The sequence below is a fragment of the Rhodnius prolixus genome, unplaced genomic scaffold, assembly GCF_049639745.1.
Source record: "Rhodnius prolixus isolate KJV_2025 unplaced genomic scaffold, Rpr scaffold_14, whole genome shotgun sequence".
NCBI classification, from domain to species: domain Eukaryota; kingdom Metazoa; phylum Arthropoda; class Insecta; order Hemiptera; family Reduviidae; genus Rhodnius; species Rhodnius prolixus.
In genome coordinates this window covers 7,697,035-7,711,974 of record NW_027411594.1, presented here as the reverse complement: position 1 = coordinate 7,711,974, position 14,940 = coordinate 7,697,035, and the positions used below count along the sequence as shown (strand labels likewise).

The window sequence follows — 14,940 nt, the reverse complement described above, 5'->3', positions numbered from 1 at the left end:
ATCCTATTTTTATGAATCTTTAATCTACTCACCCATTTTTGTGTACAGGTAAGCGAAGGCGGAGACAATCTGAGCGTAGGGCAGCGTCAATTGGTATGTCTGGCCAGAGCTTTGTTACGGAAGACCAAGATTCTGGTGTTGGACGAAGCCACAGCAGCCGTTGATCTAGAGACAGACGATCTTATTCAGTCGACAATTAGAACAGAATTCGCAGATTGTACTGTACTTACTATTGCTCATCGTATAAATACGATTATGGATTCTGACAGGTAAATTCTGAGACTTCCGGTTAGTTGAAAGTGTTTGTATGCGCGGAACAGAAGAATGACTTGGAAAACCTTGTAAAACCCAGGCGAGCTGAGGTTATTTTTCCTCAATTTTCCTCAACAAATGAATCGCAACTATTTTCTTTCATGTCAGTTCATACTTTGCATGTCAAGGATGCACATCTTAATGGACTGATGCATACCAATTTTTCTTTCAAACAAAGTGCGAAAAACAAATGGAAACCGTCTTGCCATGAAGAGGATTCTTCTTTTCGAATACTATGAGTTCGAAGAGCCTGTATGGCTTAGGGCTTTTCAGAATAAGAAGCCACGCCCCCCAAAAAAAACCTGTGGCCAATCTTCCCCCAGAATCTTAACCTATTCCATCTGTCTCAGTCCAATGAATATCTCAATTCAGAATCTTGTTTGTAACATTAGCAACATCCAGTGAGAGAGTTATGTTCGACTGTGTTTCGTGCACAATGTTCACAGTCTCTCTCTTATCCTTAACAAATTCATCCTGTATCTGAAAATCGTTCCAAGTTCAAATTTTTTGATTTAGAAACCTTTAAAGAATCCCCCCCCCCCAAAAAAAAACGGAAGCACCACACATTACATAGCTGTTTTAGTTCATATTTTTGTACGATTAAACCATAGATTGATTTTTGTATTCCCTCAGGCGCACTGTAGATAAAAAGAGTATTAATGTGCCTTGCCAGTTTTCCAGGAAAATTGATTCTATTTTCTCCATTAAATGTTCAAACTACTTTTTTTTTTCTAAGTAGTTTTCAATTACATGCATATTCTTGTACAATTTTTTTTTTTCCAGGGTACTCGTCCTGGACAAGGGAGAAATTGTGGAATTCGACTCACCAAACACTCTATTAAGTGATGCAACCTCATTGTTCTATTTAATGGCTAGAGATGCTGGATTAATTTAAAAATAAAAGAAAAGAAATGATGATAGTAAGAAAAATTTAGAGAATATGGAGAAATGAGAGCTTTAAATACTTTTTTTTTTAAATATACTTTCTTCTTCTTTTTTATAATCATAGATACATCACAGAATCCATTGATTAATCACATTAATGGAGTTGCCTTCTTTTATTAAAATTAATAAATAAATTAATTATTAGGGAAGCAAGTACTTTTGTCAATATGAATGAAAATGAGATACCTAAAATTTTTAGAAAAGTACTTATATAAAAGGGAATTTAGTGTACTTAAAGGAAATTAAGTGATTTTCTTGATTGATGGTTTTTTCCTTCTGTAAATGAAATAGTTTTTCATTGTAATTGTGGTCCATTCCTTGTTTTTACTGAAACTCTTTTTCTAAAATCTATTTCAATAATTTTTATGTAAGATATTACTCAATTTTTTTTTTCCTTTTTTTACAAGTATTTATAAAAACTATGTACTTTTATTTATTTATTTTATATGATTCCTATTATTAAAATGTTATTAAACAAAAAAAGGTTTGTGAAATTTTACAAAGTATACTGTTCAAATTAAATTATACAGTTTTTTAATTACTTAATGATTTTATAAAAACTAAATCTGTTAACTTTTTTCTTTTTTTGTTGTACTTAATTTATCTACTTAATTATATGTAATAAAATGCAGTGGGTGATTCGTGTAATTGTGAGTATATATATATATATATCAGATAATATTTTGGGCGTTTTCCCTTCAACTGTATTTATACAACTTCTACAAAGCTTTCTCAGTGTTCATTATTACTGTAAGAACAGTGATGGCGAACCTTTTTTGTTAAGCTCCGGCGTGACAAAATTTTGGAAAACCCTATCTAACCTCTGGTGCCGCAGTCAATATAGAAATACTTCATAATTTTTTGATATTTACAATCATAGTAAAAACAAAAAAAGATTTATTAAATGGCCCAATTTATGGTGGTAATTGATCTGAGGAAAGATTGCCAAGATCCTTATTCTCAATTATTACCGTAATTTCTTCAAAGTACTCGCTAAATTATTTAAAATTATATAATAATTTTTTTGTCCCTGTACAATTAAATTATACAGTTTTTAATTACTTAATGATTTTATAAAAACTAAATCTGTTAACTATATATTTTTTTTTGTTGTACTTAATTTATCTACTTAATTATATGTAATATAATAAGGTATACAATAATATATATACAATGCGTGTCACCCAAAATGAGTGCGCGTGTCATAGGTTCGCCATCACTGCTGTAGGGCGATCACTTGTCCTTTATAACGCTCAGTCCTCCTGATTTCCACTCTGGGAAGGGCAGGAAATCCTTATGCAGCTTAATGATGGTGTTTTACTGCATTCAGAACTACGACAAAGCTTTCTCAGTGCTCATTACTGTAGGGCGATCATTTGCTGTCCATTATAACGCTCAGTCCTCCCTGATTTCCACTCTGAGAAGGACAGGAAATCCATAAGCAGTTTAATGAAGGTGAAATTAGGTCAAGTTTCAAATAAATTCTAACTTTACAAAATATCCTGGAGGTAAAAAAAAAATACTCGCATTCCCCAAAAAATCGATCACTTTATCCTGTGGAAGAGGATACGACCTGTCCAGGGCCACTGGGGTCGAGCGTATGCTATGAAATATAGCTGTTTTAGTTCATATTTTTGTACGATTAAACCGTAGGTTGATTTTTGTATTCCCTCAGGCGCACTGTAGATAAAAAAAAAGAGGATTAATGTGTGCCTTGCCAGCTTCCAGGAAGAAGAACACCCTTCTTTCATTTTTTTTTTTTAAATTCTGTTTTGACGTTTGTCCTCTCCGCAATCCTAGCTCTTTGTCAAGGAAATTTCGCCCTACAAAAATTCTTTGCAAAACAGTATTTTCTTCTGTTAGCCATTTCTGTAATATAGTTTAGGAGCTCACCCTTTTGGCCATTTCTACCATCGTATCTTCTAATCTCTTTACCGATGTATTTTAAAAAAAAATCCTAAACAGTAAAACCTAACTTTCTCCTCCCCGGATTGAATATTTCAACAATTACATATTTTTAAAAGTTCAGCTTAATAGATAAAGTTACTGCAGGAATATATTCAAAGCAAACCGCAGTAAGTAATTTAGTTTTATTCAGTCATCCTTTCTTAAGACTGAATTAACTATCGCCAATGTTGCTCACCATTGCATATGTGTATATTCTCATTTTAAAATTTTTCTCCCGATAAATCTTGTTATTTTTTTATGATTATTATTAATTAATGAAAGTGAAGATATTTTTTATGAAAATTACAATTTTGAAAGATTTATCTATTGGATAAGATAATCCGTAATTAAAACTTAAAGGAAGGCCTTAACTTATTGTTACCTTAATTTGCACATAAATCTGGATTGTTGCCGATGAAGATTTCTTCTTTATTTAAAAGTATATAATATAGTTATATACATATATATAAGTAAATAAATTCCTATGACTTTTGAAACAAAATAAGTATTATGCAATTTGTAGCGCTGTTTCATATATTTTTTTAAATTGTTAAAAAGAAAAAAGAAAAGAAAAAAAGATGTTAGTTTAGATTGTAGATCGTCTTTTAATTTTGTATGTGTAATCTTCTCTTTTCTTATTTAAGTTCAAATATACTCGATTTTTCTTTTTATTTTTTAAATAAATTTTTGGATTCTTTTTTTTTATTTCTTGAGTAGATCTGTTCAAAGAGCGTTTTGATTCTCCTTTTGACCCTTGGAACTGATTCCAGAATAAGCCCCAACCAAAAAACCATATCCCCAATATACCTTCCATATCTCTGTTATGGATTATTACATCCATTAAGTGGTGTACATAAGAATCAAGAAGCATAAGGCTGGAAACATAGTGGAGCGGCGAGCAAAGCGGCGATGATAGCGAAGAGCAAAGCGGCGAAATCAAACACAGGTAAACATATGGGACCGCGCATAGTGGCGAGCAAAGCGAAGATAGAGCAACGCTATCTCTAGAGAGTAGAGCGAAGCGTTATGACATGTTTGATTTCTTCGCTCTCATCGCGCTCAATTTGTAAAGGTTATGGATATTGTTACATTATTGGTTTAGTTTGTTTAAAGAAACCTCTGTGGGGCCATAGTATTTGTGAAGCTACAATAGTTTTTAATAATTAATAGTTTAAATTAATTAACAATTAGTTGTTAATGGAGAATTCAGGTAATTTTTGCTACATTTAATTTGGTTCTCAATCCCTTAATGCTAACTTTCATCTAAATACTAGGCAAAATTAAATTACATTTTCACGTCCTACTACTTCTGATCAGGACGAATTCTCCAATCCTTCTTCTGTAGCGTCCTACTACTCCAGTTTTTCAGATGAACAACATTAATTTACGACAAATCATGGAGTAGTGATTTAATAAAATTATTGTGTTTTTTTAATTGACTAATTTCTTTTTATCTGCATATATTTCTATTTTATTTTTATTTATTTTGATTTTATTATCTTAAAGTAACTGCTAGGATTAATGGGGTTACACAGATTTGTATTTAGTAAATAACCTACATAGTTAATTTTTCTATATTGAGCCTAACTCATGTTATGAGCTGTATTACTCAAAAACAATAAAATTTGATTTTGATTAATGGGGTTACACTGGGCTAGTATGTAATCAAATGTTGATAAGACATTCGAAAATACGAATGAAACTTGCCAGGATGTTCCCGAAGTTGTTGGTACAAGTGATGAAATTTACCAAGTTCATTTCTAGACTTATTTATGTCATGAACACTGCAGCTCCTACTACTAAGCTGCTGCAAATACCAAAGTTTCAACGAAGAATTTTCATATAAAAATAGTTCCTCCATCTTGTTTTGTCAAAAGGAGAACGCGACTAAACTCGTCACTATGTGCATGCGAATCTTTGCTCGCTGCTCGTCACTCTCTTTGATTTGAAGCAGCTATCATCGCCGCTTTGCTCGCCGCTCCACTATGTTTCCAGCCTAAGGAACTATGGAAACATAGTGGAGCGGCGAGCAAAGCGGCGCTGATAGCGAAGAGCGAAGCGGCGAAATCAAACACAAGTTACCATATGGGACCGCGCATAGTGGCGAGCAAAGCGAAGATAGAGCAACTCTATCTATTTCTAGTTTTTGTTTTTGCCGCTTTGCTCTTCGCTATCATCGCCGCTTTGCTCGCCGCTCCACTATGTTTCCAGCCTAAGACGCTTTAGAAACAAAATTGGACACTCACATGACTCTCTCATGGCGCAATCTGGAGTTGATATCAAGGAACTGGAAAAAAATGTACACTAAAAAGTGTCGAAAATCGAATTTTCTCCAAATAATACTTAGGAAAGTGAAAAATCCAATGTGGCCGGTTTTGTAATTCTGTACGAAATGAAAGTTAATTGAGGCATTTATCCGTTCTTAAATACACGCAAGAGTCAAACATGCTGAAATGTTACCTTAGGCCAGGGATGGCCGAACCTTTTTGACACGGGTCAAATTTTGTTCCATTTTTTTTGTTTAGTACTAGCTCTTGGGTCACTAATTTACACAAGAGTTAAGTTTAAAAATTTTAAACTGAATATTTTCAAAACTAAACATCTTTAAAATTCAGTTGGCTTAACTGGGTAAAACGGGACAAACGTAACTGAACAAAACCTTACAAAAGTGTGTTTTATCTGAAGAAAAATCTTAAATATGGTTATTTGCTTTGGGTTATCGATTTTCTTAACAAACAAAATATGAATAAAATTATACATTTTATTTTGTAAATACTTTTGCTTTATTTCAAATACTACAAAAGCATTTGTCGTCATTTGCGTTTTAGAACTGTAATGATCAAACTAAAGGTTATAGATAGCATTTAAATTGCTTTTATGTCAATGCGTGATTGAAAAAAATACAGATAGAATATACAATAGGCAAAAAAAGTATTTGCACACCCTGTTATTTTAAGGTTTCATATAAAAAAAAATCGCTTTTTTTCTCAAATTACATTTATTTAACTTCTTAAATCAAGCCCTATGAGATGATAAATATAAATATGCAAAAGAGTCAAATAAATTAAGTATAAAGAACATAATGTTATTTTATACTGCAAAAAAAGTATTTGCACACCTAGTTAAACATTTCAAAAAATAATTTGGTTGACCCATAACCAATCATAACATTGTCCTTAATATTTAGTGTGCATCCCTTTAGCTTCAATTACGGCTTGTAACGCCTTGGCATTGATTCAACTAAATTTCTTGTCACCTCATCTGATAAATTGTTCCAGGAATTAACTGACACTTGTCTTAAGTGCTCCTTACTTGTAATAGAGGTCTGGCGGACTTTCCTGTCCAAAATATGCCACAGATTTTCAATTGGGTTCAGGTCTGGTGATTGAGGTGGGTTCAGTAATCTTCTTGGGGCATTATAAAGGAGCCATTCTTTTGTAATGTTGGCCGTATGTTCTGGATGGTTATCCTGCTGGAAATGAAAATCGTTCTCCAAACATAATTTTACAGCACTTGCCTTCAAGTTGCCTCGCAACACCTCCAAATAAGACCGAGCTGTTATTATGCCCTCAATAACTTCTAAATTACCCACCCCAGAGTAAGCCATACAGCCCCAAACCAAGATATATCCTCCTCCATGCTTAACAGTTTTTAATATATTTTTTGTATTCAAACCAGTTTTATTTCTTCTCCAGATTGTTATTATATTTTGTGGTTTAAAAACCTCAATCTTGCTTCCATCAGAAAAAAATAATTTTTTCCCGAAATTCAACAGGTTTTTTAACAAATTCTTTGGCGAACTCAAGACGTTTTTTCCTATTAACCTCACTAATATATGGCTTTTTTAAGGGTCGCCTGCCTCGTATGCCTTTATTGTGAAGGACGTTTCTTATTGTTTGAGGTGTAACCGTCTTTCCTGAACAAGACGCCAGGTCATGCGCAAGTTTTTGAGCGCTGTGAGTTGGTTTCCTCAGCGTGTCTTTGACGACCTTCCTCCTCTCCCGTTCATTTAAGGCTCTTGGTCGACCTGTTCGCTGTTTATTTTCTGTTGTTCCTCTTTTAATGATATACCTCACTGTTAAAAACGATAAATTTACTTTATTTCCGATTTCTCTATTACTGTTTCCAGCACGATGTAATATAAGCACTTCCTGTTTCACACTCACAGGAATTTTTCTAGATTTTGGAGCCATCTCAATGCACTAGTTGAAAACACAATTAAAACTAATGAATCTAGTAAAGGGAGTATAGACAGTACCAAAGGTGACGTTAATCCTCTTTTGTTAGGGCATTTGTTTTATTTACATGTCAAGAGATCCCAAATTACAGCTGTACAAATACTTTTTTTGCAGTATAAAATAACATTATGTTCTTTATACTTAATTTATTTGACTCTTTTGCATATTTTTATTTATCATCTTATAGTGCTTGATTTAAGAAGTTAAATAAACGTAATTTGGGAAAAAAAGCGATTTTTTTTTATATGAAACCTTGAAATAACAGGGTGTGCAAATACTTTTTTTGCCTATTGTAAATTATCCATACAATTAGAAAATCTAAATCAACCCGCGTAAACAAACCTAGTTGCCTAGCAATTGTGGGTCAGTGAAAAAGCTTCCGCGGGTCAGTGTCTGACCCGCGGGTCATAGGTTCGCCATCACTGCCTTAGAGACCCTCAATTTCGACAATCGACCTAGAACAATCTGCGAGAAGAGAAAATTTAAATAGAATAGTTAAAGCTATTTTTAAGGAAATCTAAAAGAAGTAAGTAAACCATTCAGTAAAGTGTTACTTCCTTCCGGTAGAGAGGTTTTTTTGGGGGCAAACTCAGAATTTTTACAAAGAATTGAAACTCTTTTTAGTTAGTACACAATACCATTGTATTCATACCATACTGAAGTGGAAGACCAACCCACTGAACTTAGAGTTTTTTTCACTACAGTGAAGTAATACCTCCTACGCTTTATAGCCTTAATTGCAGCCTGTTTCCAATAATTTTACTTTAGTCTTAAACCCAAAAACAAGATCAACGCACCACTATTGAAATCAAATCAAACTCAAGCTGCCTGTAACCTTCTAATTAACCGAGCGTCATCTGTAAAAGCTTCAATACTCAAGAGTCTTGACTGTAGTATGTCTGTAGTTAAACCTTACTATACTTTGCTTTTCCCCAAATGGGTGCAGTATTGGGGAGATTGCATTAAATTAGCTGCAGTATTTCATTGTTAAAAGCTGTAATTGTGTGCAAAGTCGAGATGAGTATCATGCGGTTTGGAAGTAAGGTAAGCTTGAACTGTCTTTAAAATTTAATCACCACGAAGAATTAGGAAGTCAAGGAAAACATTCAAACGAGATATTGTAGATGGAGATGCTACGTAATCTTGCGAACATGAAAGCCAGAGAACTTGGGTTATTATTCCAACTAAGAACTTCAGAAGTACATTTGATACCTATAAATATGAGTTAATTTACAGATGTCAGAATCGTACAAAAATATGAAACAATTACTACAAAGGTGAGTCTAACTTCATCTCTCCCTTAAGATTATTTCTTGTGAGTATTTCTAGAAATATATTGCGCCCATTAGCAATAGACACTGACATAGCCGTAAGAGAAAATTTAAATTATCTAAACTTCTTAAATTTATCCATTTCACAAATTAGACTAACAATAAAACTTACAGTCTGCACAATACCGTATTTAGAAGTCCACTTCTTCAGGGATCTTGGCGTTCCTGCTGATATCCCAGCCTAACAACATGAACAACATTTACTGTCACCTCCTGACATTCACATAATATCTCCTTCACAAAAAGTTACAGTTAAAAAGTTAAGAATTATTGGTGATTTGCGTTGAATTTTTCAGCCTTTTATTTTTTATTTTTTAAAAAAAGGGCTTTAATTGATACCCATCATTTTACTGAACAGTAAAAACCATCGGGAATACATGAATCTTTCCACTTAATTTCGCGGCAATGCTGCCGTGAAAGCTGTTTCTGCATTCGAAAGTTAATATTAAGAACAATGCTGGATTGAAGATGCCAATCTATTATGAAAAACAGGAAATAAAAACTATTAGCAAAACTAAATGTGTATTGCATTTTTTTTTTCTTCCATAAACTTATTTGCTCAGAGCAAGGTCCAAAGAAAATAATAAATTATAGCCTTATAATGATCAGCTGTTTATAGTCAGTTAGCGGTTATCGCGGCATCCGTGTTTGCATTAGAACGTTATCGCTATTTTAATTTCACATAATTTTAAGATTTGTCACTATATTATAAGTGGAGATAGTGTTTAAATTATTTAGTGTAAGTAATTCGGAACTCGTGAATATCACCGTTATCTTATGTTAAGTTGTGATTTGTATTAAATTTGTGTAAAAGTAAGTGATTAACGGATGACCTGGGCTCAAGTTAAGGCAATCATCATTAAGAGGAGAATTACAATTTTAAACAAGGTAAGACTTTGTGTATATTTTTAATTACTTTAATAAATGATACTGAGTTTCCCAGTTTTTTTTTTATAAATCGAATCAGTATTTGTTTTAAATGAACTGAATGAGTTATGATTGCATTGCTTGAATCCATTTGAATTAACAGTTAACTGAATTTCCAATGCATTCTATTGTAGCTATCAAATACTACTGTTGATTAATAATTTCATAATTAGTGCGATTTATATTCACTTATTTTTTTAAATTGAATCTTTGTTCTCTTTGATAACGTTACATCTTTGCTGAGTTACCGCTAGGTGCGCTATGTTTTGGCTTAGCATGATCGTGATTTGAAATTATAAGTGCCTAACTTTTTCTGATTCTTTTGTAGTAAACACGATTGTTTTCAAACGACCTAACAAACACCAGTGTTTGAAATTACTATTGTAATTTTTGAATTTTTACCAGCTTAAAATTTTACAATTTTACCCATTTGCTTTTAATGTATTACAAAATCAGGAATTTGGTACCTTTTCAGACAAACTTTAAAACTTTTGGGAGCGAAAATTTTGTAATCAATTTTGTTCCTTATTTAGAACGAAATGAATCAGTTATAATTCGAAGTAATTCGTCCATTCAATTTATCCATTAGTGTTGCCTAGGTTTTTGTAATTCTAAACCAATTTGGATTTTTTAATCATCTGCAGAGATTGAATAAACTATCAAGTTTGCGAAGAGAAATTTGAATTCAGTCCGTTGTCATTCAGCTTTTTAAATATTTAAATTTAAAAGTATAAATACTATTAAGGGTTTTAGATTTCCTTTCTTTTTAAATAAAAGAAAGATGAGTTTTCATTATTTGATGTAATACGGTGGTTAATACGAGGGTCGTTTGAAAAGTCCGTGCAAAAATAAAAACTACTTAATTTTTTTGGGTAAACCTTTTTTATTTTTCAACATAGTCTCCTTTTAGACTTATACACTTCGTCCAACGCTGCTCTAGTTTGTTGATCCCTTCCGAATAATAGGATTTGTCCAAGTCTGAAAAATAGCCATTCGTTTCTGTAATCACCTCCTCGTTTGAATAAAATCTTTTTCCCGCCAGCCATTTCTTCATATTGGGGAACAAATAGTAGTCCGAGGGAGCCAAGTCTGGAGAATAGGGGGGAATGTGAAACAAGTTGGAATCCTATTTCCATTAATTTTGCGACCACAACTGCTGAGGTGTGAGCTGGTGCGTTGTCGTGATGGAAAAGGACTTTTTTGTGGGCCAATCGTGGGCGTTTTTCTTGCAGCTCGGTTTTCAAACGGTCCAATAACGATGAATAATATGAATAATATAATAGTTTTCCAGATAGTGGATGAGGATTATTCCTTGCGAATCCCAAAAGACAGTCGCCATAATCTTTCCGGCCGAAGGAACGGTCTTCGCCTTTTTTGGCGCAGATTCCCCCTTGGTAACCCATTGTTTAGATTGTTCTTTGGTCTCAGGAGTGTAGTGATGTATTCATGTTTCATCCACAGTGACGAAACGACGCTTAAAGTCCTGCGGATTCTTCTGGAACAGCTGCAAACCGTCCTTGCAACACTTCACACGATTTCGTTTTAGGTCAAGCGTGAGCAATCGCGGCACCCATCTTGCGGATAGCTTTGTCATGTCCAAATGTTGATGCAAAATATTATGTACCCGTTCATTCGAGAAGCCCACAGCACTAGCAATCTCACGCACCTTCACTCTTCTGTCATCCATCACCATATCATGGATTTTATCAATGATTTCTGGAGTAGTAACCTCAACAGGGCGTCCAGAACGTTCAGCGTCACTTGTGCCCATATGGCCACTCCGAAAATTTTGAAACCACTCATAAACTGTTCTAATCAAAGGTGCAGAGTCACCATCATGTTTATCTAGCTTCTCTTTAGTCTCCTGAGGCGTTTTGCCTTTCATAAAGTAGTGTTTAATCAACACACGAAATTCTTTTCGTCCATTTTTTGAAAATCACTCGACTTCCTCGATTCAAACGAATGCCAAACACTAAGAAATAGACCGATCTGGCTGAAACTTGGTGTGCGTTCTACCAAGAGATGCAACTAACTAAACATAACCTCGATACGCGCCAGTAGTGCTATCTCTCTGACTTTGCACGGACTTTTCAAACGACCCTCGTAGTAGAGTCGAGCGACTATTGAGATACGAATAGCGTTATGGTAGTAAATAACCATTAATTATTGGTAAATTTTACTTATAATTAGAACCACTAATTATTTTTTATTTACCAGACATATTGCAAGATGTTCTGCATTGTAGTTTGAAGTAAGAAACCAAAATTATTTTGGAAGTTGAGTTTCTAAAAATAGTATCCCCTTTTTACTATAACTAAGGTAACTTATAACCACAATTTTACAGTTAAAATATGAAAATGTAAAGTGCAAATAAAAATTAATTTTAAGCCCAAAATATTTTAGTTTATTCAAGGTTTTTTAATAGAAGTTTTTTAAATATTGTCATTATTTTATTGTTCTATCAACGTGGAATAGTTTGGCATGGTAAATTTTAAATTGTGTGCTAATGTGATGCCGAATTGTTGACATCCCTAGATCCTTATTTAGCATGGCTGAAACATGGTGCTTTCACTGCAATTCTTGAGATTTCTTTTCTCTTTTTGTAATTCTTGTAATAGTTTTCATTTGTAAGCAAGGAGGTCTGTAAATAGCTTCATACATGACTAGTTTCATTTGGTTTTTATTGTGATTGGTACTTTCGATTGATGATTGGGAATAGAAGAGATTTTAATTCGTCTTGTTGATGGTACGTGATTGTTGATCGTTTTTCTTAGAGTATGCCAAATTATTTTACAATTTTATCTTTTTGGGGTTCAAGGTAGTAACTGATTGAGAGATAACTGGTGGCTTATTGGATCTTTTTTCAGGCCTTCATACAGTAATTTCTAATAAGTATAATAAATCTTCATTTTATGATTTTAAATTTTAGTAAATATAAATCCCCGCGACTTCCTCGCAGTCTGAAGGCCTAAAATAAATATCCTGCAGAAAGTGCTGCCGCTGGGCAGTTTCTTTCCTCCTGCCTTTCACGCCTCTATACTTCTATCTCCTTATTTACTTATTGTATAGTGTATTATACAGATTGTAAATGGCTAAATAAATTTAAAAAAAAAAAAAAAAAAAAAAAAAAAAAGTAAATATAAATAAGAAATTCAGTTAAATTCATTATATAATTTGTAATGAAACTTTTGAACTTTGGTTTAAGTTCATGGAGAATATTTCGTGCGTTTTATAAATAATAAGGCCTTCATACTTAGCCAATCATTATTTATTAGATTGATGCGTAATTGTTGCTTACCTATTAAAATTTTGTTAGCCACTCATTATGCCAGTTCTGCAGCAAAAACCTGATATGCTTATTTCGCTACTTATGTACTTTCACTTTGTTTAGTGTTTCTCGCAAAATGACTCCTAGGATTTCCTGCAATCTTCGTAGATTCCCTGTATTACGCAACCGGAAGTACGTCTCTTCACTCCATGGATTGTTCTAAGACTTTGTTGCGTGTTTCTCGAAAAATGATTCCTACGATTTCCTATGTAAACTACGTAGATTCCCTGTAACATTTCAGTTCCTTGTAATGTTTTACAAACTTCATAAAGTTTAAGCTATGTTTCAAGTTCCATTATTTGGAGCAAACTAGCGAGTTGTAACTTTAAAGAATAGTAGTTAGAGAAAGTTGTTTCTAGAAAGCTCCATTTTGTGGATATTAAAGATGGATTTAGCTGACAGTCTGTAGAACTCTAACCGGAAATTTTGTTACGTTTCCGAGTAATACTGGTAATAAATGATAAAAAGTCAGGAAGTAGGTTTAAAAAATCTTTGTAACATAAGTTTGTATAAAAAAAAACAAAGATATCATTTGGCTGATAAAAATGGCTTATTACCTGCTATAAACTTAACCAGATTTAGTGCAGTTCGTGAGGTCGACCTAAATATTACGAGGTTAGGTCGATTTTTTTTTTGTTATTATGGTTACTTTTCTGGGTCGATCATTATGTTGTGTGTTACGTCATTTAAGTTTTATAACTTATACCCTAAATTAAAAAGAGTTAATAATCCTCTTTATCGCCTCTTTGTCAGTAACAATTTACCCCATATTTTTAATAAATGGAATATTTAAATCGAAAAATAGGGGGAAAAACAGCTGTGACCTTAATTTTAGTAAAGAATTAATTCGGTTGCGCACATTTGGATTTATAAAAAAGAGGGGTTGGGTAATACGACATTGATGAGCTAATCAATACTTTTTCTAAATAAGTGATGAGAAGACAAAGTTTAATGACGTAGTTGTGCTCCTGCCGTAAGTTGTTGGTAGTTGGTCAACAACTTCTTTCAACTGTCATTTACAAAATGCTGTTCTGTCTCTCTTGATCCAATGGGAGGGGGTTTCTCTGTGGCGGCATGCTTTAAAGTGATTCTATTGTTATTGAGTGACCTGCTCTTGCGGGCCAAAAAAAGGCGTACCCTGCAATCGCTTAGTAGATAAAGACCTACCCGTTTTAAAGAGTCCAAAGTTTAACCTGTTCTTTGTACTTAATAGGACAGGAAAATATGATCATATCGAATTTTCTTTTTCTGGTTTTCCCCTGGGAAATACCCGTTTTAAGTTTTGAAAGGAAAAATATTGCAGAAAGATGAAACTTTACATTTCAGTTCTCGTCTCACCAAGGGATCCGCCTGAAACTCAGGGGTCAGATTCCGCTCAACCGGAAGTATCCCTTTATAGAAGAGATTTTCCACTTTTCCTATAGCTTTTCTCGAAAACAGCTCGCGACGATTTCCGTTAAAACTTTGTCCGTACGTTGTACTTAGGGTGTCTTACAACCTCATTTTTTTTATTGGAAACCCTAAAATGGTATTGAACAGGGAAAAATCACCAACGCTTTTTCCTAAAAGTTACCTTAGCATTTTCCGGGGAGTAAATTGTTGCAAATGAAAGTTATAGAACTACATACGAGGTGTGGCTATTAAATAACGAGACTGATGCTGCTACAGTAGAACTATGCATGCGCCAAATCCTAATGACCGACAGCTGTGCAGCGTAAAGCCTTCTCTTTCGATTGCAGCGTCTCACGTGTTTGTAGAGAAATCTATCGTTTTGCCGAAAACATGATACTACACATGTAGTAGAGCAACGAATTGTCGTGAAATTTCACATCAAAACTTGGGTAAAACCGCTCCTGAAACTTATCTTTTATTAAAAGAAGTTTATGGCGATGAATGTTTATCACGAGCGCAA

General features: G+C 33.6%; 2 protein-coding genes and 1 long non-coding RNA gene across 11 annotated transcripts in view; 2 read left to right on the top strand and 1 right to left on the bottom strand.

Annotated features, from left to right (window-relative positions):
• The window catches only part of MRP (Multidrug-Resistance like Protein 1), a 65,562-nt gene extending 64,305 nt beyond the window's left edge, over positions 1-1,257 (top strand). For all 9 annotated transcript variants that reach the window (XM_074123749.1, XM_074123754.1, XM_074123750.1 and 6 more), the window contains 2 exons: positions 49-269; positions 1,096-1,257. In XM_074123749.1, coding sequence (XP_073979850.1) covers positions 49-269; positions 1,096-1,207 — 333 coding nt within the window. In that variant the 3' untranslated portion in view covers positions 1,208-1,257. The remainder of the gene's footprint in view (positions 1-48; positions 270-1,095) is intronic.
• A 6,616-nt stretch (positions 1,258-7,873) lies between these two features.
• Positions 7,874-14,851, bottom strand: LOC141451924 (uncharacterized). The gene is made up of 3 exons (XR_012457201.1): positions 13,586-14,851; positions 12,999-13,255; positions 7,874-8,954 (listed from the first exon to the last, which is right to left on the bottom strand). It is a non-coding gene; the product is annotated as an uncharacterized lncRNA (long non-coding RNA).
• LOC141451914 (voltage-gated inwardly rectifying potassium channel KCNH6-like) overlaps positions 9,390-14,940 on the top strand; it is a 522,696-nt gene continuing 517,145 nt past the window's right edge. Inside the window, exon 1 of the mRNA XM_074123727.1 lies at positions 9,390-9,661. The gene's annotated coding sequence lies outside the window, so the exon portion shown is untranslated. The remainder of the gene's footprint in view (positions 9,662-14,940) is intronic.